Raw genomic sequence first — 17487 nt, 5'->3', positions numbered from 1 at the left:
TAGCCATATTACTTTTTTATGAGGCAGTTATGTGCCTTTGGGGACGGAGTTGGGCAGGAAGAAAAGAAGGAACAGGGACAGTCTCCCAGAGAAATGTAAAAACCTCTGATACACTGAAGATATACACAAGTAAACTACAGCGGATTACTGAAAAAGTTATACAAATGACACACTAATAATTAACAAAGTAGTGGTCAGTCAGCTCCAGCACCATCTGATTTCCACCTATCACTAGTCTGATCAAAATAAAAGGAATTAATCCTTTGCATTAGAAGGAACCTCTTCTGTTCACTATTTCCATTAAATTGCTTTAAGCAGGTATATTACTCGACTGAACAAGAAGCCAAAACATGGAACCAAGAAGAACAAAGAGCTCTGGAGAGACCCATCAGATAAGACAACAATTAAAACATGAAGCATTCAGAGACCTTTTCGATACCACAAGCATTATCCTGTGCCGTGCAAACTGACAGCATCCCTAGCAACAGGATCTATGCAGAGCATAATCAGGAAGAAAATCACTCAATCAGTCACAATCTTGGAAAATCCCCAATGGAAAGCCACACTTAATTTTCCTGTGCAGTCACTTTGATCGCTTATAGTTTTACTCCTTCGTAGGACCACAGGTTAAACTGGCTCCAAACCTGATGCAGCACAGTGTCTTTATTTCTCACAGTCTACTTGTATTTCTGTACGAGGACAGTGTAACTTACCCATATACTGCTCAGTGTAGGAAAGTGCCAGAGGAAGCTTGGCAGGGTAAAAATACCCTTTGCTATAAAGTATAATTATGAACCCTTCCATGCAAACCCTAAACACTATCCTTCCCTTCTTTCTCTGAGCATCAGTTAGGATATTTCCCAACCCAATAAAATATGGAACAAAGATGTTTACTTGAACGAGATGTAAAACTGATGCAGAGGAAGTTTCACTAATCCTAGCAGTCTGTCACAGCCAGGGCTTCCCATCTTGTTCCATGCTTCAATAATCATGACGTTGTTCTTCAGCCGCTCCAAGTGTTTGGAAGTCAACGAAAAAGGCATCACCTGAAAGGTTTAATGCAGAATCAGTACACAGAATACACTGGAAGCTATTTGCTAAGTACAGAGCATTCTGGTAACGCTACATTATTCCAGTCTACAGAATTGTGCTCTTCAGATATGGAAATTAAAAATTAAATGCATACTTGCCTAACAAGTTTCAGAAAACTGGTAGGCTTGGAAAAGAGCTAGCCAGGAAAATAAATGCAATTTAGATAAATTTTAACATAAGATCATATGCTATCTTAAAAAACATTGCTTTTATGTTTAAACGCCTGTTTACTAAACAACAGATAAATCATTTCAGACAACCATTTCAGATGTCTTTTACTATGTTTTTACATTTCACCCTTTCTGCTGAAGACTAAGGAGTCTCACAAATCACTAGGTATTGTTAAAAGTAAAACAAATGCATTTGAGCATCCTGACATCTCCAAAGAAAAATGTCCACAAAAAAATTACGAACTCGTAACATTATTAAACGCCTGAAATTCTGCTGTTTGCCGGGGGAAGGCTCTGGCCCGTATTAGGACAGTAACCCACACTTCTGTGCCAATATATCCACTGAGAAGAAAAAGAACACTGAGCAATGGAACAAACCCAAAATTCTACATCTACATATTAGGATGCCATCAACAATATGTTTTCTTGCCAAAATGGAAGAAAGGAAAAGCCAACTTTTTTTCAGTTTTAACCTAAACTTTTCTGACTATTTTTCTTTTGTACTTCAAAAGTCTCATTTATTATTTGGATGATTCAAGGAACTGCATTTCAAACTGTGCAATGCAGCCAAAACAATACTGAAAATACTTTTAATATACTGGATAGAGCCAAGCAGAGAAGTTCCTACATATATAAAAGTAACTTATCTTTGAAATATGTTTGTCAGTGTGGAACAGCACATTTCAACCAGTGTTAAGCGGAATACTTGTGACTCGCCTGAGAAAAATTAAAGGCAGGTTGAGTTGTGCCCCATATGACAGCAGATCTCGTTGCCTCCTCAGTGCTGAGCAGCTTGCAGTTTAAATACACATTGCAAGAACTGTGGAGCCCATAGCCTTCAGCAACAAAATCCTTTCCATCGGGCACCATCAACAGCACATGCAGTAACAACCCATCCTCTTCAGATGCAGTTATTTGTGTCATCAGATTACGGGCTACAGAGGTTGGTACCGCCTGCGGTGGCTTCATGACGTTTATGCTGGCTGCTCCTGTCTTCGGTGAGTCCTCACAGTTGTTCAGTTTCAAGCAGCGAGGGCTTTCTGCATTTACACTCTTCCTGTTGGGTTCCTGGAATTCCAGCCGGGGACTTCTTACAGCATGGGCTGGGACTCGCTGCACAGCCATAGCTGACCTGGCAGCGGTGCGGGTGAAGTCTTTGTTGTCGGCTGCGAGCTCTAAGGATACCTGCATTGTGCAAGACAAAGCGGGCTGATCAGAAGACGTGCCCCATACAAAGACAAGAGACTGCAACATAAACTCAGGAAAACGCATTGCATGTTTTGTTCAAGAACTGTGTTAGATCATCACCCAGAAGGCTTACCTTTAAACACATGCTGGTTACAAGCTACAACTGTCACTGCAAAATAAACTACATGCTATTTTATCAAATAAAGCAGTAACTGAAGTACAAAAACATACAATTACAGCTGAATAAAGGAAAAAAATTAAAACCAATCACAAAGCTGACTGAAAAAATGAACACCTACCTAGCCAAGGTGAAAAATACTGTGACAAAGTATCACAACTGTCATTTGCTCCACTTTGCTACAACACTTGCTGCTTGAGAAAAACTGTAAAAAAGAAGTGTTTCTCTCTAAAAGTTTTCTTTCACTGCTCTTTCACTTCTACATTCTCTGCTGATTTTAGCTGTCCCTAACTCCTCTCCCTTCTGTGGGCTCCTTCTTTTTGTCTCCAACAGTCTACATATTCCACTGCATTTGTCATCTTTTTTTCTGAGGTTGAGTTTTTTGGCTTTTGTTTTGTTTTTTAACACTGTCCTATGTTTGAATTGCCTCTTCATGTTGTCAAGATTTGCAAGAGAAACAGTTAGATTGGCATGAATGAAAACGTGTGTGTGAAAGCAATGAAAGAAACACCAGAACAAGGGTTAAAGGAATTGCAAGTGTTAATTTGCAAGTGTTAATTGCTACCAAGCACCATAGATCTGCTGGATTCATTCACGTGACAAGACAGCAAGAAGGGGAGGAACAAACTGAAGCTCAGAACATAAGGTAACAGGATAAAGACTGGAGCCATAAAATGCCCAAATAAGGAAAACAAAATAATCAGACTCAAGAATCTTGCCTGTGACTTAGGAAGGATGAGACAAGATATTGCGGCAAAAGACCCCAAATGGTATCTACTCCTAAAGGGTATAAAGAACACGTCCAAAGATGAGAAGTTCAAGGCCATCTGTCAGAAAGAACCCAAGAATTGCAAAGTGGACTCAATAGCTGACATTCCTCATCCTCCATGCCCGGCCAGAACAGCTGGACACATGTGTATTGCTGATAGGCAGGTATTACACTGAGCAAGTGACACCTAAGAGACAGGGTGACAAAATCGGTTTTCTTTAAGTACTAGCTTCCCCTTCCATAAGTTCTTGCATTGAACGTCGGTTCATTAATTCCCCACAACACCTCCTTCCCCTTTTCTCCTCTCACACCCTATTCCACTCCTTTCTCTCCTGCACCACACGCTATTTATCCTCCCTGCCTTCAGTTAACTCCTCCCACACCTAACCTCTACATTTTATGTTTCACCCTTCTGCAGCTCCTCTCCTGGCAGCTCTGCTGAATGGCTTCTCTGGAAGAAGTTTCACAGCCCCTGTGACAGAGAACATTGCTCATCCCGTGAGTTACAAAGTGACAGAAGCAGTCCATGCTCACGTTCTCTGGGAATAATTTAGGAGCTCTGAATGTAAAATTCCCAAATACTCTCTTAAACCTTCACTTGCTAATCTAGAGAGCTGTTTATCCTCAGAACTGGCAAATCTCTCCAATGTGCTGTGCAGGACTGTCAATCCTTCTCAATCAGAAGTTGAGCACGCTGGTAGAAACTTTGGCTGGAGGAGATAACTCCTGAAGTGACAAGGTGGTATCAATGACAGGGAGCATCAGGATTCTGCGGCAGAAGAGACCTCAGCTCATGTCACGTGTGGAGGAGAAGCCAAAGCTCCCAGCCCTGAACACGTGCCACTCAAAATCTGCCTGTAGAGTGGTTTCTGTATCCAAGCCCCAGCCTATCGACCCTCATTTTACCCTGCAGCCAGGGGAACATCACACAGTAACATCCTTAGACATGCAGGAGGTTCAAAATATTTCTCCAAAACCCTAAGGAAAAAAAAAAGGTTCACATTATCTTGTAGTGGTCTTACAAACCTTCATAGCCGAGACCTGGCAAATTAAAACAAAGAGAGAAAAGAAAGAGGAGGAAAAATTAAAAAAAAGAGAAAACATGCAGCCAAAATTAGTAACAACAGGTCATTTAACTCAAAGTCTGTATGGTAAAACACATACCTTTAGTGGTCCAACTTGTGTCTGACCTCCCTCTTTTTCCACAGGTATTTCAGAGCTGACAGTGAGCAACTCAGACTGAATAACTTTGCATAACTGAAGTGCTGCTGAGCCAACGGCCACTGGCTGAGGGCAGAAAAAGAATCCATTTTGCAAGATTTCTGTCAGGTTTAAAGAACTAAAGGCATATCGTGAAACGAAAGCCTTCTGGGAAGCCGTGGGCAGCCACTCACCCTCCCCACTCCTATACCACTAGTTTTACCAATAGGGATTTGTAGGAAAGTTTCCCTTAGTTCAAGTATCACTAGGACAACAGTAAGGAAAATTCTCCCAGTACCTACAGTAAACAGTTGCAGCTTAATGCAAAAATGAACATCCCAAATCCCAGTAACTGAGCAAAATTTCCATACTTAAAGATGCAATTTATTCACCCATTAAAAGAAAAGCTCCTATTAGAACAGATGGGCAGATATCCTTGGTGTTGATTAGAAGAAAACATAAGCTGAGTTAACACCTCTCACTGTCTTCATCACATCCAGATGATTATGCAAATATTTTTAGCGAAAAGAAAGATACTTTTTTGTTTTCCCCCAAATGCACAAGTTACACCAGTTTCTCACACCTCACATTATTCCCCTTACCCTGGGCAGAGTAATGATATCAACTGCATCCACATTAATTCATTCTATATTGCTAAACGAGCTGTGTTCTCACTGAAGACTAAGGCTTGTAATTGATCCAATATGCTAAACAGCAAGAGATCAGCTTTAAAGATGATGGAAGGACAATTTTTTTTGCTTGTCGGTCTTGAACTCAGAAAATCATTTAGTTGGGTGACGAGATTGAACAGCAATTAGTTCAACCTATAGTATCGGCACATAATGTAATTTCCCTTTATAATATTTGGCAATGGTGATTAAGAAGTGGCTCAGTCGAGCCATGTTACTTTGTCTGTTTTGCCTCTGATGGTCAAGATGATGGCAATTGCAATGAAGCACTGCAGAAGACTTAAAAAAGCCACTGCTGTCTGCGTAAGTATTTGGAGGAAACAGAAATGCAAAGAATTTCTTTGCTTTTCAATACAAAAAGTATAAATGACTTTTACTAAGTACCTTTTTCTGTGTGCTTTTTCTCATGTAGATTTTAAAAGCAAGGTCAGAGCTCCACCAGTGCTCTATCATCATTCCACCAAAACGGACAGGGAACACAAACCGCTGCTGAAATTTCACCACTGCAAGGAAGACAGAGACTTGTGAGCTCTTAACAGGATTCCGAGCTAACCTGTCTTTTGAGCTTGATCAGGAACAGAGAAATCTTCAGTCTCTGCAGAGAACATGCAGGATGAGTAGAGACACATGAAGTTCAGAAGGTATGAGGGGAAAGCGATGGCACTTCTGAGAAGGATGGACAAACACACAGAGAGCATTTGCACATCTGCCAGAATCAGAGATCAAGCAAGGCTGGGAGCTGAAGAGGGAAGGGCTGTCACTGGAACGCTCAACAAGAATCTCTCGAGGTTTCAACGTATTAAATTATGTTACAACTCTGTAGGTAATTTACTACTTTTTTTTTTTGGTTGCTCACAGGAGCAACAAATATTCAAAATTAACTGAATATAAATAAACTTTTCCATGGAGATTGCTCTGTTACAATCATTTAATTTTGCATTACTTATTAACATCAAGCCCAAAGTAAACTGTTCTTCAGTTTTCTGGCCTTTTCCAAGGCCAGAAAACAGCAGGAGGGCAGCATGACAAAATTAATACTATAACAGCATCTAAAGGCTGCACTTGATACCAAGTCTCTGTCATCCTAGCACGTGGTAAGACTTTCCCTTCTTTAGTGGGAGAACCCTGTCTCATTTTGAGCAATATATTTCAAGACATATCTTGAGAGAGTCAGAGCTGAGCTGCAAGAATAATCGTAGGTTCAGATCTGCAAGAAAAGGCTGAATGAATTGGTGTTTAGTTGAGAAAAGAGAAGAACAAGAAGTACAATAACAGTGTTGAAGTAGTATGCTTTCCTTGTTCACAATGGATAAAGTAAGTATTCTTGTGATGACAAAAACTCAGGTTAGACATAAACTTCTCTAATAGGAAGCGCAGCACTTCTACAGCTTGCCTGGGATGGCTACGGAATTCTTCCCATTGGGCATCTTTAATAAATGAGATAAACAGCTCTCAGGAAAGATAACGGTACAGTGGATTGACTTGATGGCTTCTTCAAATTATTTTCAGCCCTATCTATTTTCCTGGGTTCCAAAGAGCTGGAATCTAACCACAGGAGACAAAGTGCAGGAGGCTGTATTATTTTTGTATTACAAAGAGCTGAGGTTCAGAAGAATTAGATGTTTTGTCTGGACACAAATGGAGAATATACAAAAGAACTCACAATTACCCCCAGATCTCTCAAGTGCCATCCAGAAAGATGCAAAGCCAATGAATGACCATATGGGAGAGGCACTTGAAAGCCACCCTGGAATTCCAGTTTCTGGGAAGACTGGGCAGAGAGGATCTTGCTCATACAGCATTCTCTGCTCACCGAGGAGAGAAACATAACATAAATTGCTCTCAGGGATATAAACACTGGTGACTCTCAGTAAAGAAATTAATGTCTACTGATTTGAGCACAGGACTCAAGATCTCTGGGATCCAGCAGAGTCTCTGAGCTCTTGCAGATGTTACATGACATACTTCAGCATCCGGAAAAATTATTTATTTGAGATATAAGTATCTCTGATATTTCTAAAAGTACTTTATCATCTTCACACTATTGCAGACAGGATATTGGTTCTATGCTGAAATGAAGGAATGGGCTTACTGACGTGCTATTATGTCCCTAGGAAAAGAAATCTGAAAATCCCAATATGAATACTTCTTGGAAGCAAAAAAAATAAATCACTTGGCTTCCTTCTCCCTGAGAGGACCATTCCACTACCTGCAGTGCAGCAACTCTGTTGGCAGAGGTGCCACTAATCATACTGTGTTTTTCAGGCAGCAAAGAAAATACACAGAAAATGCTACTAAATAATTTCTAAGAGATGAAGGAGTCAACAAAACTAAACACAAGGGGGAAAAATAATGCTCTTACCATCATCTGTGATTTTACTTGAAGCTATTCGAATTACTTCTGTTGTTATGGAGACCTGTCCTTTTTCATCCTTGCAGGCTCCCACAGGAAAGTGGTACTCAACAAAGAAGGTACTATGAATAAAAAAGTGAATGGATGATCACAATCCATCAAAAATCCAATGTACATAATGAAACTGAACATAGCAGGCAAGTTTCATATTCATAATTTATTGTTACTCTATTTTTTTAGAATAATTGAACTACCTATTTTATGAATTCCTTCAGCAGATTACGTATATGTCAGATTCTCCTCCAAAAAAAACCCCTTTTGTTTCCAATGTACTGCCACGCACAAAGCACATTTGTACCTCCCCAAAATCCCAGAAAAAAGCACAGCCCGAAGTGAGCCCACATCAGGATAAATTATTCACACCTCTAACTTTCAGAAGTCCACGGTATACAATTTCCTGAGAGGAGGAGAGAAATAGGAAGACCTCAGAAGCCGGGAGAGCTTAGGTAAGCTGGACTACACAACAGACATCCAAGAAATGTACCTTGAAGGCACAAGTAACAAGCTGGTGAGAAACAATCCCCTTACCATTTATTAACTGATGCAGGCCTTGGAGGCTTCCCCATTAAACCTTTCTTTCTTGGTGTAATCTGGATGCTCTCAGGAGGGATTTTCAAGCTTTCAATGACGACTCTGGCTAGGTGTATTCTCTCCAGCAATGCCAACCTGTCTGCACTCAAGGATGTGACATGAGCTTCTTCTGTGCCATCTTCTGGAGGAGCAAGTGGTCTAGTAGGAGAGCAGCTGAAGAGATAAAACTGAGAATCAGGACTACGTGAACATTCTTAACACAACCATGTGAAGGGAAAACTGTAGCTTGGTGGGCTATTATTTAAAAACTGCTCGTGGTTCGTTAAAATGTACATTTTTTAACGTATTTTTTACAACAAATTTGGTGGTCTCCATGACAGAAATCTTACAATATACAATATCTAGGGTACATAATTGGGGGGGGGGGAAGCGACAATGTTTCACATTGTTGGAGTTCTGAAAAAAGTTTATGCAGTCTAACTCTTCAAAAAGAAAAGCTTCATTTAATGTCATATACAAAAAAGGGAGAAGATACAGTTATACACATGGACAAGTCACTGCTGCAGAGGAACAGCAACAGGATTTTTGTCAGAATTTAAAATCTCACTTGCACTTTATTTGTAAGACTTGACTTGTAAATGGTTTTGTGTTGGTACCTCTGGAGATACAAATTTTGTCTGAATGTAAAAATAGCAGTACTTGTAAGAAAAGTTTCAGAAATAATTGTTTGAAGCTGAATTAGGAAAAAAAAAGTCATAAAATCTTAATACTAACTGGTATCGTACAAGTGAAGCTTGATAACTGGATTTTTAGGGACACTGTTTTATTGGTTCTGTCACGGAAAAAAGGGAATACCATTTAGATCAGGTCAGAACAGAAGTTTATTTACTATAGCTATAGGAGAGAACACAAATTAGCAGAGGAACAGACTCTGCTGATGTGAACTCTCTCCCTGTAAAGCAGATACAAATTTTATACACAGAGACACTGTGCAAAGACAGATAATAGGATGTGAGTTATTTCATATCTGTTACATACACAAGGCCACAGAACCGCACGAAGTTGGTCTGGAGACTGCTTTTTTTCAGCACAGGGACTAATTTAGCATGAAGGTGATACAGTGATTGTCGTTTCAGGAGACAGGGCGAGAGTTCAGTCAAGAGGCCCACTCAGGCCTTAGCATTTCTGCTTCCACAGTTCAAAACGTTATTACTAGGCTCACTGCATTTTTGGCAAACTTGTGATTTTTAACTAATTGCATCTCAATAGTTTCTTTAACGACATGTAGCAATTCCTGGGTGGTGCTGATGCTCCATCGTTCCCAGAGATGCTATGAAAATTCCCCACCAAAATGGTTATTTGGTGAACTGTGTGGTAATGACGGAGCGTGATAACATAGATAACATTCTTGCTAATACTAACTCACAATGAGCAAGATGCTGCAAAACAAAGCACTAATGTAACTGTTTACCTGGGTTTAATTTCTGTCACCTTCTGATCCTGATCAAAGGCATTAGAATCCTTCTGTGGATTCATTGGATCAGCTTTCTTGAGACTTTCTGTCTTGGTTACTTTTTTAGAGGAGTTAACATCATCATCACTGAGGAAATCACTTAAACTGGAATCAGATTTCTGAAACAGAAATAATGCACATAAAAGAAGTAGTAACTGTCATTGTCAAGAAAGACACATAATGGTCATGATACATAAAGAAAAAAGAAAAACAACTTGCGGGTTGCATAATTCAAAACAATTAAAATTGTATCAAAATTTTTCAGAGGTTTAAAAAAAAAAAAAAAGTCTTCATGGACAGCCTCAATCCTAGCAATTTCCAAACTCACTGCTTGACTTTGTAGTCTTAATAGTATTCAATAATATTAATTTTAAGCAATATTCTCACAAGCTTCTGTATGATACTTAATGCTTATTAAGCCTTACTAATACTGAAATCTGTAGCCTTTTTTTTTTTTTTTGATGCAGACTGCTGGTTTTCTTCACCTTAGGGACTACATATTAAGCACCTTCCTTTTGATCTCCACTTACAGGAGCTGTGTAAAAAAGACTCTCTAGCAGACTCTGGTCGTAATGGGGATCATTGAGTTCACTGTCATACACCTCACTCCCGAGAGAGAGAGAATCCAAAAGGGAACCTGTCCGATCCCAGAAATGCACAGGAGATAAATCAGCACTGTGGACACAAGAGAAAGAAACATAACTTAGTGTTGCAAGTTCTGCAGTTAATTTCTTATGAATTCTGGCAATATTGTCTATTCTATACTGGATTTGTGCTATATTGGCTCCAGATACAGCCAAACTGTGCTTACATAGCACTGTGCCCAACGTAATATACGTCTGTGACCCACCCTGATGGGTTATCTTGTGATAACATCTCTGGACCCAACGTGAAAAAAGTGTGCGTGAATATATAGCCGCAGAATCGCCGAATAGCCGAGGTTGGAAGGGACCTTGGGAGATCATCTAGTCCAACCCCCGCTCAAAGGTAGAGGATGCAAATAAGAAAATTGTCCAGTCGGATTTTGTATATCTCCAAAGCTGGAGATTCCGCAACCTCTTTGGGCAACCCGTTCCAGTGCTTGATGACTTTCATCGTAAAATATATCTGTTAATATCTACCTATAGTTTTTATCCAGAAGTACTTTATAACTTTTGGAATGCTTTAAGATACCAGTAATACTTAAGGACAGTTTACTTTAATAAAAAATAAATACAAGCTATATCTGAGTAGGTAAATACAAGTATCTTTAGAACGTGGTCGGAATAGGTTGGGTTTTGTTTGATTTAAGGGTTTTCTATCTGTGCTGTGAGTTCAAAACCATTTTATGATCTGCAAACACTTCAGTGCCATCCAGTGATAAACCGCAGGGAAAAGTAAGTGCAGGGCACAAGACATAAGAACTGAAATTTTGAACCGTATCTGACACAGAAGCTATTTGCTTCACAGCCCTGATTTGGATAAAGACAACCTAAGCATCGTTTTACTACTCACAAAATGAGAGAAAAAGGTCAATTTAATATTTGGAGAAAGATTAAAAATAACTATTGGTTCTCTCTACTTTTAATTTACAGACTGCAAGTTCTTCAAAGAAACATTGTATTTGTTTTATGTACTACTTAACATTTTAGGGGACAACAGTTACAACTATTAAATAACTTAATCTTATGAGAGATTGTAGTTAATCTTTCTGACATAATTTTTACATCAAGGGACTTGGAGCTGTCTAGGTTGTCATACATTAAAGTTGAGTGCAAGCTGAGGTATAAAATACCTCCATCGCTTGCACATACGATTCACTGGTTACATTTCCAGAAATGTGGAGAACTTGAAGAGCCAAGAGGCATTTTTCCGTATAAAGTGCTCAAATAAGGACAATTTTGCAGTAACCCCCAGCGCATTACACTCACCTGCCCAATAGTAACTGTATTGCTCTCTCTTCAGAGTTTAGGTCAAATTGCTGACCTGAAACTTCAGATGCCAAGAGATGGGGATCTTCAGGAGCGGGCACAAAATTTGAGTGCAAGCCTTTTGGGCTCCTGGATAACAGCGATTGCAGCAGAGAGAGCAGTAAAAGGAAAAATAAAGATATTAAGGCACGTTCAAGATTAATCCATCAAGGATAAAAATCAAAGGTTATGTACAGCCTTCTCCAGTTTGTAGCTTAATCTCTAGATACACAAAAACTTTCTGCAATCCTGCATGCTGCTGCAAGTCACATCCAAAATCTTATGCTTTGCAATGTGTCATAGAATCACAGAATCGTTTAGATTGGAAAAGACATTTAAGATCATTGAGTCCAACTGTAGATCATTGAGTCCAACCGTAAAGGTTGGCCCAACCTAGCAGTTTAAGTGCAGCTGCTGCAAGCAAGAGGAGAGGGGGCCTGAGAAAGGCAAGCAAGACGTTTATAAATGATGCTCTATCAATTCTTCCCAGAAAGGCCAAAATCATCTACTTTTAAACAAATTGGAATAGTTTGAGCAGAAATAATTTAAATTGTATTTGCAATACCATCATTGACTGTCAAAGACAATAGCATTATTTTCTGGTTTACAGTGGAACAAAAGGCATTGTTAATCTTTTTCCAAAAACAAGGAATTGAAGTTTCTCCTGTAAAAAACATGCATTTGTCTTAATACTTTTAAATTTCAGTTTCACTGAATTGAGAACATTTACTAAGCCTACTACTAAACAAAGTGGAGTCAGAAGTTGAAAAGGCACAAACACTTTTTTTTAATTTCAATCTCCGAAGAAAGATCACGGAAGAAGATCATGACTACTAATTCTGAGGACACAGTTATAGATGCAAATTTTCTGGGGTATTTTGGCACCAAGAGATGCAAACTAGAACATGCAAAAGTGCTCAATTTATGTCACTAATTACTTACATTTCTTTGAAAACCTGTTCTCTGTGATGAAGTACCATTTAATTTGCTATGTTCCTTACATTACTCTTATTCCTTATCAACATTCAGTATTTCCTTATCAAATAACCCTGTACTAAATACAAATATACTGTGAAACAAAATCAAAATCAATGACTTAAATCAAGGCTTACTACATGATGGATGATTAAAATCCATTCACAAAATGTGGGCTTTTATTCAGAAGTAGAAATTAATTGCCCATTTGAACAAGAATCCTAAAATACATCACGTGAATCTCAGTATTTCAAGTTTTCCTGGTAAGGTCTCAAAATTTATGGTTTGGAACTTAATACGACTTCCCCCTTTTCCAAGCTCACTTTGCTGGTGCTTTGAAATCATCTCTCTCTATAAAAGGAGGCACTTCATTCAGTTCAATCTCCATGTCTGGGCTAGACTTCATTGCAGAAACAACCATGGCATCACGGAGTTTATTGCCTTGATCCAAAAGAGCTGAGAAATAAGCAGAAGGATTAAATCTCAGCATTCAAATGCAATTTAAAAGCAATCTGTAAACACAATAAATGTGCCAGCCACAGTCAAGAAACTTCTGTTTTCTGCTGTTAGACAGAGATCTTGACATACTGGAGATTAAGGGCGTGCTATACACCATAAAACAGACAGCACAGCTGGGAGTGAGTGAGAGTAATCCTCTGTCAGTCTCCCACTCAGAGCCATACAAATAACTCATCTGCGCACACCGAGTCAGGCGTTAGAGGGGCATTATTAAGATACAGCAGCAAGATTAATTTATGGAAGAGTAGCTTGTCACCTTAGGATGTCTCAACAGCAGTCTAATTTTAGGTCTTCTCTGTAAACATAAAAAATAACTCAAAAGACAACACATATGGAAATGTGCCCTACTTTGATGCTCATCTGAATCCAGTCCAGGCGGTCTGTGATCTAAAAGGGATGCTAACTGGCAGGCAATGGAAAAGAAATCATTTTCCATCTGAAAATGCCAATGGCATAGAAACCCTCCCAAGACCTATTTGAACATGAGTGGCACCTTTGATGGCCATCTCGGAAGAGATGTCAATGATTAAACAGCCTGTGAAGCTGAACTTCCTTTTCTTTTATCCCTCCAGGTCAGAGCTCAGGCACACTGCTAGGGTAGCATGTTTTGCCTGATCTGGATACTCAAGCCACCTTCCAACAAGACTAAATCAGTACTTTTTAAGTAAAGACCTTTTTATTATCATGTTCTGTTCGAAATAATATAGTGAGAGCGTGCAAAGTATCACTTTTCCTTAAGTCTTTATCTCCAGATAGGCACCTGAAATATTATGAAGAACTATTTATTGTGAAATCTAAAAGATGATGCTAATTGCATACGAACCTGAAAGCAGGTCTTTTGTAGCCGGGTTATGCAAAGAGAGCACCCGCATGTTTGTTGCAGCAGGTGCTTCAGGATCAGTGCTGGTGGGAAACGACACTTGCCGGTTTGAAGGATTCACTTTCAAACATTCATCTGGTAAAATCAGACGGTGATGAGAAGCAGAAAAAGTGTCCTTTATGTTTTCCAAGTTCTCTTGAAAGAGCAAATGGTCCTTTCCTCTATTGAAAAATGAAACATTATTTCAGTAACAACTAAAGTGGATCAGTAAAGGGATTCAAACCTCTTCAAATTCTCCCTAGCACTGCAGCTGCCCCCCTTCAGTACATGCTCCAAAAAGAAATATGACGCTTTATTTTAATGACTCCTCATCTTCCACTTACACCATCAGAGAGACCGACTCAAGCTGTAAGTAAAAGATTTGTGGCACCTCTTGTGTCAACTAGCATAGCTTGAACTAAGTCAACATAGGATGCAAATTTATATCAGATGAGAAACTGTCCCTGTAAGCTCTGAAATGCTGAATGTTCTGGATTTCATATAAAATGCACATTCAAAAAGATCAAGTATTCCGTAACTCACAAGTGTATAGCCATTACTTAAAAAAAGCGTGTGAACTGCGAAATAAACCAGAATTTTGTCGTGGGGAAAAAAGATACCTGGGAGTTGTGGCTCCGCTATTGTTAACAGACTCTTGGCCAGCAATAGTCACCCGTGTTTGCCTGGACTGCTGTGATGGAGCAAGAAACTGAGGCTTGCTGCTTCCCTGAGCAGGAGCGGTATCTAAACTTGCATCTGTGGTTGGGATAAAGGTGCTGGTGTCATACAATTCTGGCAGAGGTTCTAGAACTAGTGAGACCTGAAAGACAGAAAGTGAAAATAGTATTTCATTCTCTTCTTGATTAAGTGCAACACATACTGTAGTCAACTTTACTTTTCACGCTATGGAAAACCGCTGCTTTTCTATACAAAGTAATATTTATATCATGCAGTTATGTAACATCATAAAACTGACATATTTACAACTACTTATTTCGCATTCTGTGTTTTGAAATCACAGGCAACTATTTATCAGCATAAATTGTCCAGAGCCACCACTGCAAAACAGAACACCACCTTCTTAACCCCAAATTTCAAAATCTTCTACAATTTCAGCCCAGCGAGGCTCTGGAGAAGTGTTAGAACTGAGTATCCATTTTTAAATCCACTGTTAAAACTCACTCTCAGCGTAGAGACTACAAATTTTCTTTATCAAGTTGAACTACCAATGCCACACATCCTTCTAAACAAAACAGAGTCAACACCGTCTGTATTCATTTTTCATTTGCTACCTTAGTTCACGAATGTCTTGGACAGAGACCAGGGCTGCAGTGTACCTAGTACAGCTTGATCCTGGCACCTGGTTATACTGGTGTTACAGCAATACGATTTATAATAAAGAGCAAAGACATAAGGACTACCTGCAGCTCTCCTAGTTTATCAGATGCTGGTGAAACTACGGCGAAAAACCCATTGATCGGATGGCTGGGAGAGAGCTGGGACAGCCCGGTGATTTGCACTCTGCCAATTGGAAGATGGTCAAGTTTGGTCATTACCTCTAGGACAAGCACACCCATATCTGCAAAAATTAGGAACAGCTTCATTTCAGTCTCACACAACACGGTCACAATTAACACTTTTTTGTTAAACTGACAGTGATGCTAGAGGTTAACACAATGTCGTATCATGAAATTATGATAATGAGGCAGCAGGTAAAGAAGTGTTAGACTGATAATAAATTATGATAAATACGTACAAGATTACCACAAAAGGACTACTTATGATAGGACAAGGGGTAACGGTTTTAAACTGCAAGAGGGTAGATTTAGATTAAAGGAAGAAATTCTTTAGGTGAGGGTGGTGAGACACTGGCACAGGTTGCCCAGAGAAGCTGTGGATGCCCCATCCCTGGAAACATTCAAGGCCAGGTTGGATGGGGCTTTGAGCAACCTGGTCTAGTGGAAGGTGTCCCTGCCCATGGCAGGGGGTTGGACTAGATCGTCTTTAAAGGTCCCTTCCAACTCAAACTATTCTGTGATTCTACGAGTAGCAATAGCAAGCACAGGTTTTACGGACAGACTCCAGACATCAGGCTTGCATTAACTTCCTGCAGATCTTTCACTAAATTAAGTGCCTTAATAACATTACAAGCTCATCTGAGTATCTTTTCATTCTTCACGCCCTTAGAACACTGAAATGCATCTTTAATATGGTAAGTGTAAGACTGAAAGTCATCTGATCTTGACACTATGGGGACTACAGGACACTTCAATAGTTTGCAGACCTGAGCGCTAAATCTGACTACTAAAGAGACTGATGCCAGCAATTCCAGGCTGAGATCAAAAGCCTCCCGAATCAGAAAAAAGACCTAAAAAGCTGTAAGTGAAAACAGGACGGGGGTTACTTGGCGGGTGGGTAACTCCTCGGCCTTTGCGGGTCTCCCCGCGGCTCCGCCCTGACCTGCCTGACCAGGGCGAAGCAGCTCTACCTCTCAGGTAGGCAGCGAACTGCCTGGGTCCGCAGCGGACAGCGTAGCGGGCGGTGGTTCTCCCCGCCGGCTGCCCCGGCCGGGAGGCGGGCTGGAAGACGGTGCCGTCGGAGGTCTCCCCCCACCACCTCAGGCGGACGAGGGCGGCAGCGGCGGGCGGCTTAGGGGCCGTCCATAGAACTCGGGAGACGGTGCAGCGGAGGAAGCAGCGCAGCGGGCCCTCCACGAGCGGCGGCAGGCTGGTGGAAGCGGGGATGTCGCCGATACCTGCGGGGACGAGGGACCGAGCGGCGTTAGCGGCCCGGCGCGACGCAAACCACGGGCTGAGGCGCGCTCCCAACCGTCGTCGCCGCCTCCCCCCCCCGACCCTTCACTTCCCGCCCGGGAGCGGCCCACCTCCCCTCCGCCGGGAGCCCCCCGCCGCCGGGGCGAGCGCCCTCGGCCTCCTCTGCCGCATCCCGCCTCGCCTCAGGCCGCGCCGCCGCCCGGCAACGGCCGCCTCGGCGGGAGCGGGACGCACCCCCAGGGGGCGCCGACCCGCACTTCCGGGACTACAACTCCCGTCATGCACCGCGGCCCATAGCACCCTACAAAGGCACAGACTACACTTCCCACAAGGCCACGGGAGGGCTCTACGGGTGCCCGCCGCGGCGGACTGCGCTTCCCGTGGTGCCGCGCGGCGGCGCTGTCGGAGGCGGGGGGGGGAGGCCGCTTCCGGTGGGGCGGCGCGGAGCGGGGCTTGGCGGCGGCCGAGGCGTTCGGCGGGGGCGGTTCGGGGGGGGATTCGCGGTGTGTCCTTGTGTGTCGGCGCCTCGTTCGTCGTCATGTCGGCCCTGGAGAAGCAGCTGCACCTGGGCCGTCTCCCGCCGCGGCCCCCATTGCCCGGTGGCGGCGGCCAGTCGGGCTCCAAGATGCGCATGGGGTAGGTGGGGGAAGGGCGGGGGCGGCTGAGGG

At 41.6% G+C, this 17487-nt stretch overlaps 2 protein-coding genes across 2 annotated transcripts in view; one reads left to right on the top strand and one right to left on the bottom strand.

Moving 5' to 3' along the window:
• The window catches only part of C2CD3 (C2 domain containing 3 centriole elongation regulator), a 53810-nt gene extending 36820 nt beyond the window's left edge, over window positions 1-16990 (bottom strand). Inside the window, 15 exon segments of the mRNA XM_050899261.1 lie at window positions 895-1046; window positions 1980-2447; window positions 4562-4684; window positions 5671-5789; window positions 7649-7761; window positions 8228-8443; window positions 9702-9862; window positions 10274-10418; window positions 11654-11782; window positions 12991-13123; window positions 14010-14227; window positions 14666-14865; window positions 15467-15624; window positions 16534-16800; window positions 16930-16990. Coding sequence (XP_050755218.1) covers window positions 895-1046; window positions 1980-2447; window positions 4562-4684; window positions 5671-5789; window positions 7649-7761; window positions 8228-8443; window positions 9702-9862; window positions 10274-10418; window positions 11654-11782; window positions 12991-13123; window positions 14010-14227; window positions 14666-14865; window positions 15467-15624; window positions 16534-16800; window positions 16930-16990 — 2663 coding nt within the window.
• A 367-nt stretch (window positions 16991-17357) lies between these two features.
• The window catches only part of PPME1 (protein phosphatase methylesterase 1), a 30467-nt gene continuing 30337 nt past the window's right edge, over window positions 17358-17487 (top strand). The window contains exon 1 of the mRNA XM_050914878.1: window positions 17358-17455. Within this exon, the coding sequence (XP_050770835.1) occupies window positions 17358-17455 (98 nt within the window). The remainder of the gene's footprint in view (window positions 17456-17487) is intronic.

This window comes from Gymnogyps californianus, chromosome 1, assembly GCF_018139145.2.
Source record: "Gymnogyps californianus isolate 813 chromosome 1, ASM1813914v2, whole genome shotgun sequence".
Lineage (NCBI taxonomy): Eukaryota > Metazoa > Chordata > Aves > Accipitriformes > Cathartidae > Gymnogyps > Gymnogyps californianus.
This window is presented reverse-complemented; position numbering and strand designations above follow the sequence as displayed.